The sequence below is a fragment of the Rhincodon typus genome, chromosome 14 (assembly GCF_021869965.1).
Source record: "Rhincodon typus isolate 14 chromosome 14, sRhiTyp1.1, whole genome shotgun sequence".
NCBI classification, from domain to species: domain Eukaryota; kingdom Metazoa; phylum Chordata; class Chondrichthyes; order Orectolobiformes; family Rhincodontidae; genus Rhincodon; species Rhincodon typus.
In genome coordinates this window covers 66,287,632-66,302,984 of record NC_063345.1, presented here as the reverse complement: position 1 = coordinate 66,302,984, position 15,353 = coordinate 66,287,632, and the positions used below count along the sequence as shown (strand labels likewise).

The window sequence follows — 15,353 nt, the reverse complement described above, 5'->3', positions numbered from 1 at the left end:
GTGGTATTGTCACAGAGGATACGGGTTCAAATCTCACCATGACTGATAGGCAGCGAAAGTTGAATCAGTGAAAATCCGAAATTAAAACTGACCTATTAGTGATTATAATCACTGTCGATTGTTGTAAAATCCCATCTCGTTCACTTAATGCCCTATAGGAAGGGGAAATCTGCCATTCTTGCCTGGTCTGGTCTACATGTGACTCCAGAGCCACAGTAACCTGGTTCCCTCCTCACTACCTTCTGAAATGGCCTTAGCAAGCCACTCATGGCAAGGGATAATTGAGGATGGGTGATGAATACTGGCCCAGCCAAGGGTGCCCATATTCCATGAATGAATAAAAATAATGTACGAGTGACCTTCTGTAATTGGAGGAGTTGGGCGAGCTCGTAAAACCTTATGGGCCTTGAGCCTTCACCCCATCTAAATCATCATCTCTCAGTCTGGTAATCCTCCCACTGCTGCTGTTTAGCCATCAAGGAGAGAGTCTGCAGTTCTCCAATTGTTCATAGTGCTTTGGAAAATGAGAAACCAAACAATAAGGTGCTGCCACAGAATGAAGGGATTGATTGGAGCCATGAATCACTCACAGAAACTGGGTTCTATGATAAAGTGGGATTTTCACAATCTCACGACTTCATCTCCCTTGGAGTGATGTGCTTAAATCTTGTTTACTAGAAATTTTAGACTGTGTGCAGATATCTGTAGAAACAGTTTTGTTCCGTCAGTGCCCACAAGAGGGAGGACTACTGGCTCCAACCTATCTGTCCATTTACAACTGCACTTAAGTCAATGATCACAATTAAAAGGAAACCAACAAAACTTTAAGAGCGTGCCTGAAAGATTATTTTCTTTTAAATTCATGCTTGGGATGTGTAGTGTGTGTCACTGACAACAGCAACACTAAATTACCAGTTGCCCTACTTGCCTGGGATACAGCATATGACAAATTCAGAAGCAAGGAAAATGTCAATCACATTGAGTTTAATAAAATTATAGCAATATACTGTGGATGCTGGAAATCAGAAACAAGGACAGAGAAACTCAGCAGGTCTGGTAGCATCTGTGGAGAGAGAAGCAGAGTTAGCATTTCGACTCCAATATGTCTGTTCTTCAGAACTGAGAGGTGTTGGAAAATAGACTTTTTTTTAAAAATTCTTTCGACAGAAGCAAGAAGGCAGATGATACTGAGGCCCACATGACAAAAAGGTAGCTAATGGTGGTGAACAAGAAATAGAGATGTAAAATGGGTGGTAAATTAAAGTGTGAAAGGGAGAGAATTGGCTCTCTCTACTCGAAACAAAGTAAATAAGACATAAACTGGTCAAGACTGTGAAGGTGAGAGAATGTAGGAAAAATGGACAGCAGCTGTCATGAAGTCAGTGTCTGAAGTTATGCAATTCAATGTTGATACCTCGAGGCTGTATAAAGTGTTTAAGTGTGAAATGAGGTGTAGTTCCTCAAGCTTGCATTCTGCTTCATTGGAACATTGAACATAAGAACTAGGAGCAGGAGTAGGCCGTCCAGCCCTTCGAGCCTGCTCCGCCATTCAATAAGATCATGGTTGATCTTTTCATGGACTCCGATCCACTTACCCGCGTTCTCACCGTATCCCTTAATTCCTTTATTGTTCAAAAAAAAATCTACCTTATCTTTAAAAACGTTTACTGAAGTAGCGTCCCTTACTGGGCAAGGAATTCCATAGATTAACAACCCTCTGGGTGAAGAAGTTCCTTCTCAATTGTAGCTGGCTCAGGACAGAAATGGGAGCAGGGCAGATTATTGAAATGGCTCTTGAGTTTAGGACTGGAGTCACGTACTGGACAAATTTGGTAGGGATGGTAGGTTTCCTGCCTTAACAGGATGTTAGTGAACCAGCATTTGCAACAGGCCAGCAGCAGCGACATAGTCACTTTTGCTGCTCCTAGATTTACACTTGAAGATTATTTTGAAAATTAGAAATTCTCTTACTCAAAATGTAAGCCTTCTTACCTCGGTTTGTTAGTCCACTGATATAATCATGACATTGTACCCAGAGTCAAGTGGAGCATTAAATGACAATAATGAAAAGCAAGACCATAAGAAATAGGAACAGGAGTAGGCCATTTGGCCCATCAAACCTGCTTTGCAATTTGTTAGGATCGTGTCTCATCTGACACTCCTCACGTCTACTTTTTTGCCCTTCCCCCATATTTGGGCATTGCTGGCTGGGTCAACATTTATTATTCATCCTGAACAGAACCTTGATGAAGGTCAAGGAAAATAGAACAACTGCAAACTTTAAGGTGTCGGGCCACCCGCAACACTATTGGAGATGGAGATCCGGGAAACTGACTCAGTAATAAAGAAGGGATGAGAATATAGTTCCAAGTCAAGAAGTGATATTGCAGTTTTATAAAACTTTGGTTAGGCCACACATAAGTGTATTGCATTCAGTTGTGGGTGCCACATTACAGGAAGGATGCAGAGGCTTTGAAGAGGGTGCAGAAGAGTTTTACCAGGATGCTGCCTGGATTAGACGTTATGAGCTGTAAGGAGAGGCCAGACAAACTTGGGTTGTTTTCTCTGAAGTGGCAGAGCCGAGGGGAGACTTGATAGAAGTTTATAAAATGATGAGATGCATAGATAGGGTTGATAATCAGAATAGTTTTCCAGAGTTGAAATGTCTAATACTAGAGGGCATGCATTTAAGGCGAGAGGGGGAAAGTTCAAAGGATATGTGAAAGGCAAGTTTTTTTTACACAGAGTGGTAGGAGTTTAGAATGCGCTGCCAGGGATGGTGGTGGAGGCAGATACGATAGTGGCATTTAAGGTACTTAAACAAGCACATGAATATACAAGGGATGGTGGAATATGGACCAAGGGCAGGCAGAAGGGATCAGTTTAATTTGACATCATGTTCACACAACATCGTGGGCTGAAAGGCCCATTCCTGTGCTGTATAGTTCTATGATCTATGTTCCAAGTTAGGGTGATGTACTGCTTTAAACAATAAAGTAGCCTGAAGAAGCTTTGCAGGAACATTAATCAGACATTATCTCATGGAGATATTAGCACAAGCATGATCAAGGAAGTGGATTTAAGGTAAGCAATGAGTTAAAGCAGAGGAAAGAAGCGGAGATATTTAGGAAGGGAATTCTAAAATGTAAAGATCAGGAATCTGAAGGCATGGGCACCAGTGCAGAGAAACTAAAAATCAGGAATGTGGAAGAGGCCAGACCTGGAGAAGCAGCAACATCTCGGAGAGGTGTCGGAAAACATAAAGATAGCAAGGTGCGGAGGAATTCGGAAACAAAGTTGAAAATGTTACAGTTGCTGAACTGGGAATCGGTGTAGACCATTGAATCTTGGATGAGGGCAATAGGGGAAAGGATCCTGACGCGAACTAGAAAGCAGACAGCAAAGTGTTGGGCAGCTTTTGTAGAGAGACTGTTGTTCTGCATAAAATGCCACCTTTCCTTCTAATTTTATGATCTTTTGACTGTATTAGGTTTTCAGCGACTGATGCATCCTAAAGACATCACCCACCAATTTGGATTCTTTTATCAGACTGAACTGTCCAAACCGAGCTCCGAATGACACCCCCAGAAATGGAACAGGGGTGTCTTCTCGCCTCCTTGCACCTTTGTTCTCTCTCAAAACCTTCTGAACTCTTCGGAATTTTAAACAACGAGCTTTGTCAAAAAAAAAGCACCTGGTGAAGAAAAAGGAAGAAACTCCCAATTGACTTCAGGAAAGCCTGAAATAATTGATTTTTTTTTAAACAGAGAGGTTCTTCATCCTGGTTGATTATTTAAGTAGAAATGTCAAACCCTAGCACTGACTTAAGTGCCATTCTTGATGGTGATGTGTGTTTAGGAAATTGTAAAGCATTGATTTTACATTAATACCCCACAAAATCCAACTGTGATTAGTCGTAATGCAGCTAGGTGCCTTTCAGAAATGAGGGATTTTATTGTAGATTGGAGAAAGGTGCCCATTAATTCGAAGAGCGGGTAGAGATATTTGCTTTCTCCTCTTCTCCCAAAATGTCTTGTTTCTCTTCATGTCGGTCCAATGGGAAAGTACAAATCATGCAAAAGAGGTATAATGATTAAGATTCCCCACTCTGTCACCTTGCCTCATGGCAAGACCAGCTTTGTGCGATTTGAGTGTCTACTCCTAATCCCATCATCTTGACTACGGGTAAAATCAGTGGTTATCTTAAGCCAAGGATATCCATTCCTGAAAATATGGCAAGAGTTAAGCAACTCACTGAATCAGATTAATATTTTCTGAATATCTACGTGGTCCTATTTGATTTGGGATGCACCACTCACTGCTGTTTCTTTGTTGCAGATAAATCCCGCTAATACTATTTATAGATTAATAGGAATTCAGATAGGTACATTCCCCAGCTGTCCTGAAGGTTCCAAATGAATCAGCCTACATGGTCCTTAAAGACAACAGCTGGAGTTTCCTGAGTTTTGGAATGTGTTCCCAACATATTGACCCATTATGCTGACTGCTCTTTATAACATCTTATAGTTCATTACTTGGTATTAGTTCACATATCCTGTTGAAGACTAAAGTAAATCTTTAATAGGAATGGAGCATTGCTGCAAAATAAAAAGACATTGTCAGAGCTTTCTTTTTTTGTCTTGTACTTGTCAGGACAGACGCAAGAATCCCAAATTTCAAAGGGAAGAACAATTTAGACAGTATGGGTAAAGGATGCTAATTGGTTGGGAAGTTGATTCTGATTGGCATTAATGGAGAATGTACTGTAGAGTTATTGCAGTCCCTCCTCCCACATCCCCTTCACCCTTTCCCTCCTGCCTTTCTCTCCTCCTTTCCCACGCCCTCCCTTCACTTCTCCTTCTCCCTGCTTTTCTCCCCATCCCCCCTCCCTCCCCTCCGCCCTCCATCTTTCCTTCCTCACTTCCTCCAATTCTCCTCCCCCTCCTCCTCTCCCCTCCACCCATTTTACCCTTCCTCCTCCTGGCCTCACGATGCCTTTAATTCGAAAAGTGCACAAATACTATTGTTGCAAAGGGCAGGTCCTCGCAAAGGAATATATCTGCCTTCTATTAAGCGTAAGTGCCGTACATTGCAAATCTGGCTGATGATCTTAAATTGCTTGTTCATGTCTTTCGCACATTCCTGTGTTGTCTGGAAACTGAAAGAACATGGTCCGGTCTTTTTTGCCCTTTTCTGCATTAACAACATGAGGGCAGGTTGAGTGATATTTCCCTGGTGCATTGTCTATGGAAATGCTTTGACCAATCAACTTGCCAACCAGTCAACTTGCCGACCAATCTGGACGCTTTCCTCATACAGTGTAAATTGTTGCCCCCTTTGAAACTTGGCATTCTTGTATTTGTCCTGATGCGTGCAAGACCAGAAGCTCTGACAGTTTCGCCTTTCAGCAATGCTCGGAGCTCTGTATGGCCCAAGCAAATAACTTTGGGCATTGTTCAGACAAAGCAGACATCTCTGCTTCTGATGCCCATGTTTTATGTGGCTGCACAGCTCATGTGCGGAAGCCAACTTCTTTTTACAGGATTCTGCAGTCTCTTTGGAACCATCTTACATTCTGCCTCAAGAAAAGGCAAGAAATTCTATTTAAAACAGCAGCATTATCACTTGCTTACAAAAACAAAGCAAGTTACCCTTTCACTCGCTCCTTTCATACTGTTGGCCATACTTACTTGACCTTTAGGCCTTGGGTTCCTACAAAAATAACCTCAAAATCAACCCCCAATTGAAGAATGGGATTGAGAGAGAGAGAGAACTGCGTTTGTATATATTTTCTTGCCAATCATCCCATTGCTCCACAGCAACACTCTTCCCTATGCCCTCCCAAACAGCTAGATTTGAGGCTCACATAATGAAAGCTACTTTCTGTGCCTTCAAGAAGCACCCCCCTCCCCAGTTGTCTCATTCGATAACTCGATTTGGCAATGCCTGCTTTGAAAGGGAGTGACCTGCTCTGTGTCCCCTTAATGATGCAAGAAAGCTGTTGAAAGTGGTCGTATGAAAAGGCAATGTGCAGATAAAAAGCTACTTGCAGACTGTTCACCCCAGTGCATGAGAAGCGGGAGAGGCCAGTGGAAAACCGGAATTAACAGACTTGTCCCATCATTCACTGGGGGGGCCATGGAGGGAGTTGATTGGTGGTCAAGAGGGGAGATGGGAGATAATTGCTGAGCAATCCACGACAAGTCAGGAAGATATGTCCACAATATGAGTTTGAATGAGATTCTACATTTTTCTTCTGTAATCTTGTCAAGTAGCTGAGCTACTTGCTGCTGCAGTCTTCCTTCACAGCAGAAGGCATGCAATAAATTCTACGAAAATACCTTTTATCCAATCTCTATAAATTATTAAGAAGTCCTCTTCTCTTCAGGTCCAGTCTCCGTGTTAACTTCCCTTGCTCTCAGTATATTTGTAGACCCCTTGGAGGTGGGAGGGGGTCACAGTTGTTTCTATCTGTTGTCAATTTGTAACACCACAGTTGTGTGCAGCTTCTTTTCAAAGTTCCTCAGAACGGCATCAGAATAAAAGGTCAGATGCCCGATGAACACAGTTGACCAGTTGCTTTTGACATCCACTTCAGGAAGTGTTTGAGGCAGTCTATGTCTCTAGATGCAAAAAAAAATATTGGAAGTCGGTCAATCTCCCTTGTTTGTAAAAATATGATGAAATATTCCCATTCACTATGGATAGAGGAGGGCTGGCGTACCAGTGATGTCTCCAAAATATTGGAAAATTGGAGGTCTCTTTATCACCCCTCTCCCACTAGTTACACTCCTTTGTCAGAATGCCCATTAACCGGCAAGATGGCTATCCCATTCAACAGAACTAAAAGAACAAAAGCACAGAATTGAAGTGTAAAACTGTGCTTGAATATGAGGGGCTCTGTTCAGTTCTGAGTTCTCAATGTGTGCTGAAATAATTTGGGAAGGATTTGCACTCCCCAAATTGGTGGATCTAGTCAGGACTCCCAGGAATGGACAGTTCTCCATATCTAGCCTGAGAGAGAGAACTGCTTGTGTATATATTTTGTTGCCAATCATCCCAGGATGTTTACACTTTCCTTCTGACTCTTTAGTTCTGTTTTGTGCAGGACACAATGTAAAGATATACCATTGCATCTTGCTTTTTTTTAACCTGCTCTGTAAATTTTACCTTTGTGCGAAATTTCTGTTTTGATATACAAATATATATATAGTTCGCTTAGTCGTATTTTGCCAAATATTTCAACAAGTGATTGGTTTGTGCATGGTAATTAGGCAACATATCAATGGCAGAATAGAATTTAGATGCCACTAGTGTTCTGATGCACATCATTTCACACACTGTTGTTGGAGCCCGGCATATATCGCAGTTTGCCAAGTATTACACTTTAGCCAGTACCAGTTGCAATAATATTTACCCAGTCAAATCGTCCTGAAAGTGACAAAAATCAGGCCAATTTTTTTTCTAGGTTTAAACAGAAATTATCATTTTGGAGGTAATTTTGTAAAAGCCACAATTAATGTCTTGATTGAAAGCAATATTTTTGTAAGTGTGTATAAAAAATGGTAGCGGTGTAAATATAGAAATATGAGAGGAGGGGTGAGCGATCTGTGTTTGCAAGATCTGTGACCATTAGTCTTGTAAATCTTATTTTGTAGATAACATTTGTTATTCTTAGTCATGGGTTTTGAATGGTTTTATGAATAAATATTTAAATGATCCTCATTCTGTATTTTGAGTGCTTGTTAGAAATTGTGGTGACTGTTTTGGAATGACACAGTATTCAGTGATTTTTTTTTTCTTTGCCCAAAAGAAGGTAGAAAGCAGAGTAGCCATTCAGCCACAGGGGTGGTACAGTGGCTCAGTGGTTAGCACTGCTGCCTCACAGTGCCAGGGTTCCAAGTTCAATTCCACCCTCAGGCAACTGTCTGTGTGGAGTTTGCACATTCTCCCTGTGTCAGTGTGGGTTTTCTCTGGATGCTCCTATAATCTAAAGATGTGTAGGTTAGGTGGATTGGTCATGTTAAATTGCCCATTATGTCCATGGATATGCAGGCTAGGTGGGTTGGCTGTGGGGAAATGCAGAGTTACTGGGATAGAATAGTGTAGGGGGTGAGATGCCCTTCAGTGGATTGGTGTAAACTCAGTGGGCCAAATGGCCTACTTCCACACTGTAGGAATTCTAGCTCTTTGAATTTATTCTGCCTTTCAATTGATCCCAGCTGATCTGTACTCATTACTTGCCTTGATTCATTTTCTTAAACTTCACATTTCTTAAACCTTTACCTATAAAAAATCTGACATTCAGTTTGAATTTTCAATTGATCTAGCCTCAACAACTTTTTGGGAGGTAGTTTTCCAAATTTCTTCTTCCCTTTATGGAGAGATGCTGCCTTATGTCACCTTGAGTAGCCCAGCTATAATTTTTAACACTCCTCCTTCTGGACTTCATCCCACCATAAAAGAAAGAGAAATAATTGACAATTGATCTCCCATAGCACCTAAATTAGATCACCTCTTATCCTCTATATTCTGGGAAACAGCAACCCAATCTATGCCCAAGGGCAGAAAAGTGCCATTAAGACTGCACGGTAAGATGGTCATGGCCATTGTGGAAGCCAGTCAAATTTCTCCCTGCTGTGCGCAGATTTGTTGCTAGATTCCTACATTGACGGTAAAACACTTTGGGATACCTGTGATCTGAACTGAAATGTAATAGCCCATAATTTTATGAGTGCAAGGTGAAAATCTCTATGGCAACAATATAACTCAAGCCAGGGTACACAGGAGAAACAGTTGGGTTTGTATAACAAGCCAACAATTTTACCGTCACTTGAACAGATCTGAGTGTTTTTAATTAAACTTAGTTGAGTTTGCATTCTTGGCGGAGTTGGAACTTTCACTCAGCGGAATATTGATAGTATGTCTTTGAGGGATGTGTGAAAATCACAGGTCCTAAAGACGGGGAACAAAAGCAGCAATTTTCAAATAAGCCCAAAAAAGATGCTGGATGCAGCTGGCCAGTCTGTGATTGCTGTGGCAGAAAGTTTATACAATAATACTTACAAAAGGAAACCTCAGGCTAAAGTAATGGCAATCTTGTGCCTCTGAAACTCTGTCCCACACTCATCAGTTAAGTACTCTGCGTTATGTTAGAATGAATGGGCAGTTTTATAAAATATTTGTTCCAACCTATTAATGGATTCCATGAAGCACATTTCCTGATAAGGGGTAGAAAAAAATACAGAACCTTCCCTCCTATTTTTCCTTCATCTGACTGTATCCTTTTCAATGACGAGATCTGGGACCAACTGAATTGTTCTACAGAGAAGTGACATGGTCTCAATGGACTGAATGAGTCCCATGCCATAACAACTAATCAACTTCTGGTAAAATGCAGTATTGCATATACATCATACAGGGTTACACCATTACAGTGCTCCCTGCAAACTGTTACGTATGTTGCAATTATGCTAAAGTGTTCACATTGATACAGTCATTTAAGGATGGTTGCGAATGGGAGTTTAGCTCAGGACTCTGTTTGCACATTAAAACAAGAACTGTGACACAGCTGCCTGGAGGTTATCCTACAACGCTTCAGGTTTTTAGCAGGTGGAGTACAATATCGACAATAAAGCATTTTCTTTGGACCACTCTCGTGGGTCAAACATGAAGTTGTAGGTTCATATGCTCTGTCACGGTCACATCGTATGAGATGTGTTAAGCTGCTGGACACTTTACTTGTAAAAGCTAAAATGAAATGTGGACACTCATCTTGACAAAATAGGTTCCTTTGGGTCAGGTGAACTCCTTTTGAAGTTTTGTTTTCACTGACGGGGACAACTTCATGTCCTGATATGGTGTGGATGGCAACATGGCTCAGTGGTTAGCACTGCTCCCTCACAGCACTCCGGACTCGGGTTTATTGCAGCCTTGGGTGATAGTCTGTGTAGAGTTTGCACGTTCTGAGTGGGTTTGCTCTGGTTTCTGCCCACACTCCAAAGATGTGCAGGTTAGGTGGATTGGCCATGGGAAATTGCCCAGAGTGTCCGGGGATGTGTAGGCTAATGCGGTTAGCCATGGTAAATGCAGGATTATGGGGATGGGTCTGGGTGGGTTGCCCTTTGCAGGGTCGGTGTAGACTTGTTGGGCTGAATAGCCTGCTTCCACATTGTTGTGATTCTATGATTCTAATGTCTCTGGAAAATAAAATGTAAATAGCCTTCCCAGATGTTAGTGATTGTCCTTTCCATTTTAATTGAAGAGACTTAAAACATCAATGTCCATTGGATATGCTGGCCGCACAAAGATTAACATTCAAATAAAGATAGTGAGGAGGTTACTCAAGACAGGAATGTTAATGTTCTTCATTGTGTAACAATTATCTGCCATCACCCATCTGCCATTGTAGGAATATGCCACTACTGTCACATGACTGAAACTGATTTGAAATGGCCAATATGTTATTAGTGGACAAAGGTAATCTAGTGACTCAGTCTAGAATGTGAAGATCAAAGGAAAACTATCTGTAGACCAACACAAGAGAGAACACCGCCTCAAGAGTCAACATAAACAAAGAATTTGGGTTTGTTTGTTCTAACTTCCAGAAAATAGTTCTTAATTTTAAGAGAACTTTGACCTTGTCTGGAAAGCCAGAAACTTGCTGCTGTTTGGGGTGAACCTGTGTGAATTCTTCACCAGAAACACATGGCCTTCATTTCTCCCCAGTATATTGAGAGAATTCTTCAAGCCTGCAATGTTTCAACTATTATCTTGAGAGCTAATTGAAAATGATGTTATTCTTTTAACTCTTTGTCAAATTTAATTGCAAGTTGGACCTTTTAGAAATATTTTCTTATCCTATATCTGAGTATCCAAAATATGTTTTTTGTGATCACATTTCAGGTGTTTTCAGAAATAAACATTTATCCTTGCCAGAAAGACTGCTTTGTATTTGTTAGTTCAAAACACAATGTGCAAGAGGTTAAAACATTCCTTCTCTAAAAATGCATCCTGGTACAGCCAGGAGAGAGGGGAGCAAAGGGACAGAATGATCCCACAGGATGGGACAGTGGCTCAGTGGTTAGCACTGCCACTTCACAGCATCAGGGACGTGGGTTTGATTCCACCCGCGGGCGGACTTTGCACATTCTCCCCATGTTTGCATAAGCTTCCAGAGATAGAGTAGGGGGTGTGGGTCTGGGTGGGACAATCTTTGGAGGATTGTTGGGCCGAATGGCCTGCTTCCACACAGTAGGGATTCTATCATTCCATGATCTCTCTCTGTCTGCAAGATTGTATATCACATGTGTCACTACAACTTGTGCTGAGGTAGCCCTGCAAGTATACCTGATATCGACCATGCAGTACATTTCCACAGCTTTTATCTGTGCCATAGCCTTTAATATTTCTCTATTTCACGTTTTGTGGTAGCATAAGAGGAACTTGTATGTAACTACCATGAATGATGTTAAATCTGTTACTACAGCAGCAGACATAATTGCCCTTAAGTCAATAGTAATGCTGGTTAATTAACTAAGTCTAACTCCAAAAAGGATCACTAACATTAGGTGGTTGCTGTTTAACAGAGGACAGAAAGATTCTTGATGCACAAGTTATCATTCAGACAGTAGATGAATGAATTGTTTAAATAACCAATACTGTGCACGAACTACATGGAACGCGCCCATCGCAGTAGACAACATAATAATGAAAGAGAGACCAGGGAGACTCCAGCACACAATCTCACGGTTCGGGTCATTTTCTTATGGAGATGTTTACAGAACTCCAACAACAGTCAACTCGTGGTCAGGAGTGATGGCAAAGACAACGGTTGGGGATTGGTGATGGGGCAGGAAGCTGTGAAGGCGGGTCCATCCCAAACTAAATGAAATCGGTGTAGATCGTCAGGTGTCTGAGCTTGTCGGCGCAATTCCGATCGAATGAGGCTGCTTCGTCTGACTGGAAGCTGGCTGACGCAAACCGACCTCCCTTCGGTGCGGAGGATCGAAGAGCTTTGCCGAATGGACGCGGATGGAAGTAGGCGCTGATAATTTCCGAGTCTGAGTCGCTGGATTCTGTGCCACTGCTGATGTATCGTTCTGTTGTCTGCAGGACCTCTCTGCGTTGCAGCATCCCGTGCACTAGGTGTACAGGACCCAGTTTACCGAGAGTTTGTCTCCGACCCAAGGGCAAGAAGTGAGCCAGGGGCCGTAACTCCGGCGCATGGACTAGGCCGAGGGTCTTCACATCGGACTGGCTGCGAGATCTTTTGGAAGGCAGCCGAGTGTCATCCTGTTGGTTCTCCTCCTCCTTCACGGCGTTCAGTGTACTGCCGTAGCTCCCCCTCATCACAGCCCGCTGGTAGAACCCATAATTGGCTAAGAAGCTGGAAGCGGGCAAGCTGACTGGGCGGGCTATGCCCGAAAGTCGAACAATTTCTTTGTCTGTCGACGTGCAGCACGTCGGTTGGAGAGATCCGTCCGTTGAGCTGTCCGAATTGGGGAAACTATCGCCAAGGCATTGGCTCCCTATTGTGAACTTGGGCGAGTCCCCACCTGTCAAGCCTCCTGGATCTGTTTCCTTCGGGGTACGGTTAGTCAGAAACTCTAAGCTGCTTTTTTGCAGTTGCACTGGATCTTTCTTTACCTCAGCGTCGCTGACGGAGGGAGCAGAGAGATCGCGGCTGGAGAGAAGGTCTAATGCTATGTCCGCCTCGGGCTTGGACCTCTCCAGTTCAGTGCTGAACACAATCTCCACTGCCGACTCCTTCCTCCGTCTCTGTGCTGCCCTCGGCCCCACCTTATGCTGGACGTCTCCTGGTTGCCCAATGCCCCGAAGATCATGTGACGATCCCTTGTCCTGAATAAGACACAATTCCTCAGAGATTATCAATGAAGCAGAATGATTGGAGGCAGGGATTGATCTTGACTTTGTCTGTTAGCCTAAATGGGTAACCACGAGTTGGCAGCCCGTTCAAATGGGAACTAAAAACAGGGAGTAATGGGAAGTGGGCTGCTAATTCATTATCACCCATTTTACAAAAATCATGCAGTGTCATGCTCGATAACCATAGACGTTCAAAGAAATCAACGCTATTTTGTGATTAAAATATGGACCTAGAGATTATACCGATCTGGGGTATTGTCAGAAACACCTGCAAACCGGACCTCAACCAATTGCATGCTTTTAAAATGCTTTAAGCGGGAGTGAGCCTCACACAGAACGATGATATGGCCAAGTCGAAAAACACTCGCTGATGAGCTGATCTCCCACTCACCAATGCCTTCAATTCCCAAGTATAGTCATCCGCTCAGTTGCACTTCCTCTGAGATACTCAGCATTACCACCTGATCTTTAGATAGAGCAGAATAGAAAATAATCTCTTTTTTCTGGTCTTTTTAAAAAGATCCTCAATGACCTGGTCTGAAGCCACTGCAGTTCACGATGAAAATGGAAAAACTTCATTGACAGCAGTGTGTTACTGTTGTACTGATGGCCAAAAGCTCTGGAGGGTGTCTCTGGGTTCTGCTCTCTTGTGTACACTGATCTCTGCTCAGTTTGTAAGATTGCATTCCTGAGCCTGTTTTGGCTTTGATAAAAATGAGGGCAATGCATGTTTCTTTGGGTTAAATTTCAGATTTGTCAGAGAATGAAACCTCTGACCCTATTCAGGTCTTACACTGAAGTCACAATACATCAAAAACTAAACTCCTCAGAATCTTATCTGGCTGTTTGATCTTTTAGTCATGATTTTTGAAGCAATCTTTATAAATGCAACAGTGAATTGATCACACAGTCATTTTAGAACCATTACTTCACTGACCTGTACCCCCACCTCAAGGCCGGTTCCTGCTGAATCTTCCTCAGATTGTACATTACAATGCTTCCTGCAGAACACAGATGAAAAGACAAACATAATCATAAAGGCACAGGATTTATATGAACATCATGCCTTCCTCTTCAAAATAATTCCATAGAATCTTTTATGTCCATTTGAGAGGTCATTTGGATCTTCTGTTTAACTTCTCTTCTGAAGGATGCCGCATTAACAGAGCAGCTGTCTCTCGGTGCCACACTGGACTGCTAGCCGTGATTATGGGATTATGTTTTGGAAGTTTCTAATGGAAAGTTATCTGTCTCAGAGTTGAGAGGTCAACCTAAGCGGCTAACCCGACTGTTTTGGTGGTGTTTGCCTTAGGGATGAATGTCAGGCAATGATGCAACAAGATCTCTGATCCACCCCCTGAGCAGGAAAGGTTTGTCTTTGTTTCATCTGAGATCCAGTGGGTCTGAGTCCTTCAAATGCTCCACTGTTCTTTGAATGTCTCCCAGTTCCCCAACCATCTGGCTCAGGACCAACTGACACTTAATTAGAGCAGGTTGAGAAGCTATGCGCTTTGAAGTTCATAGAATCCCTTCAGTGTGCAAGCAGGCCGTTCAGCCCATCGAGTCCATGCCAACACTCTGCAGAGCAGCCCACCCAAACCTACCCCTTCCCTGTAACCCTGGCTAATAGCTTATTTAAACATTTGCAATGAGGTTTTGAATAGATTCTCCATCATATGCAGACAAACCTATGAGAGATCGTAGAATCGTCACAGTGGGGAAACAGGTCATTTGGCCCATCGAGTCCACACCAACCCTCCGAAGAGCATTCCACCCAGACCCACACCCCTACCTTATCCCTGTAACCCTGCATTTCCCATGGCTAATCCACCTAGCCTGCACATCCCTGGACACCATGGGCAATTTAGCATGGCCAGTCCATATAACCTGCAGATCTTTAGACTATGGGAGGAAACTGGAGCACCCGGAGGAAATTCATGCAGACACGAGGAAACTCTGCACAGACAGTTGCACAAGGGTGGAATCAAACCTGGGTCCTTGGCACTGTGAGTCAGTGCTATCCTCTGAGCTACCGTGCCGCCCTATTACAATTGATGGACAATTGTAATCTATAGAGCAACTGAGACTGTCCAGACAGTAAGGACAGGTAGAACTCACTCTCACCTGATGTAGTTGAACCAGTTGAACAGTACAGGTGGCTTTAAGGAGAAGCCAGATAAGCAGATGAAGGAGAAAGGAACAGGAGGATATGATAATAATGTCTGATGGACAAATATGGATCCAGGGAGGGTCATGTGGAGCCTCATCCTGCTGGACTGATTGACCTGGTTCAATGATCATCAAAATGTCATGTAAGGAATAAGTAATGCCTCTGAATTTTGAGATAGACAATCTGTTGAATATTACCTTTGAAATGGCACCTTCTTAAAATCTCCTTTGCTAAGATAGTCAGCCAGTTGCTTTTGAGTTCTTCCACTGAAAGAAAGTTACAGGAAGAAAAGTTA

At 42.7% G+C, this 15,353-nt stretch overlaps 2 protein-coding genes across 3 annotated transcripts in view; one reads left to right on the top strand and one right to left on the bottom strand.

Moving 5' to 3' along the window:
• The window catches only part of LOC109920155 (serine/threonine-protein kinase 26), a 100,412-nt gene extending 92,687 nt beyond the window's left edge, over positions 1 to 7,725 (top strand). For both annotated transcript variants that reach the window (XM_048604880.1, XM_048604879.1), the window contains exon 11: positions 3,491 to 7,725. In XM_048604880.1, coding sequence (XP_048460837.1) covers positions 3,491 to 3,515 — 25 coding nt within the window. In that variant the 3' untranslated portion in view covers positions 3,516 to 7,725. The remainder of the gene's footprint in view (positions 1 to 3,490) is intronic.
• A 1,145-nt stretch (positions 7,726 to 8,870) lies between these two features.
• The window catches only part of LOC109920156 (FERM domain-containing protein 7-like), a 41,406-nt gene continuing 34,923 nt past the window's right edge, over positions 8,871 to 15,353 (bottom strand). Inside the window, exons 10-12 of the mRNA XM_048604954.1 lie at positions 15,256 to 15,324; positions 13,826 to 13,889; positions 8,871 to 12,861 (exon numbers count right to left, since the gene is read on the bottom strand). Coding sequence (XP_048460911.1) covers positions 11,884 to 12,861; positions 13,826 to 13,889; positions 15,256 to 15,324 — 1,111 coding nt within the window. The 3' untranslated portion in view covers positions 8,871 to 11,883. The remainder of the gene's footprint in view (positions 12,862 to 13,825; positions 13,890 to 15,255; positions 15,325 to 15,353) is intronic.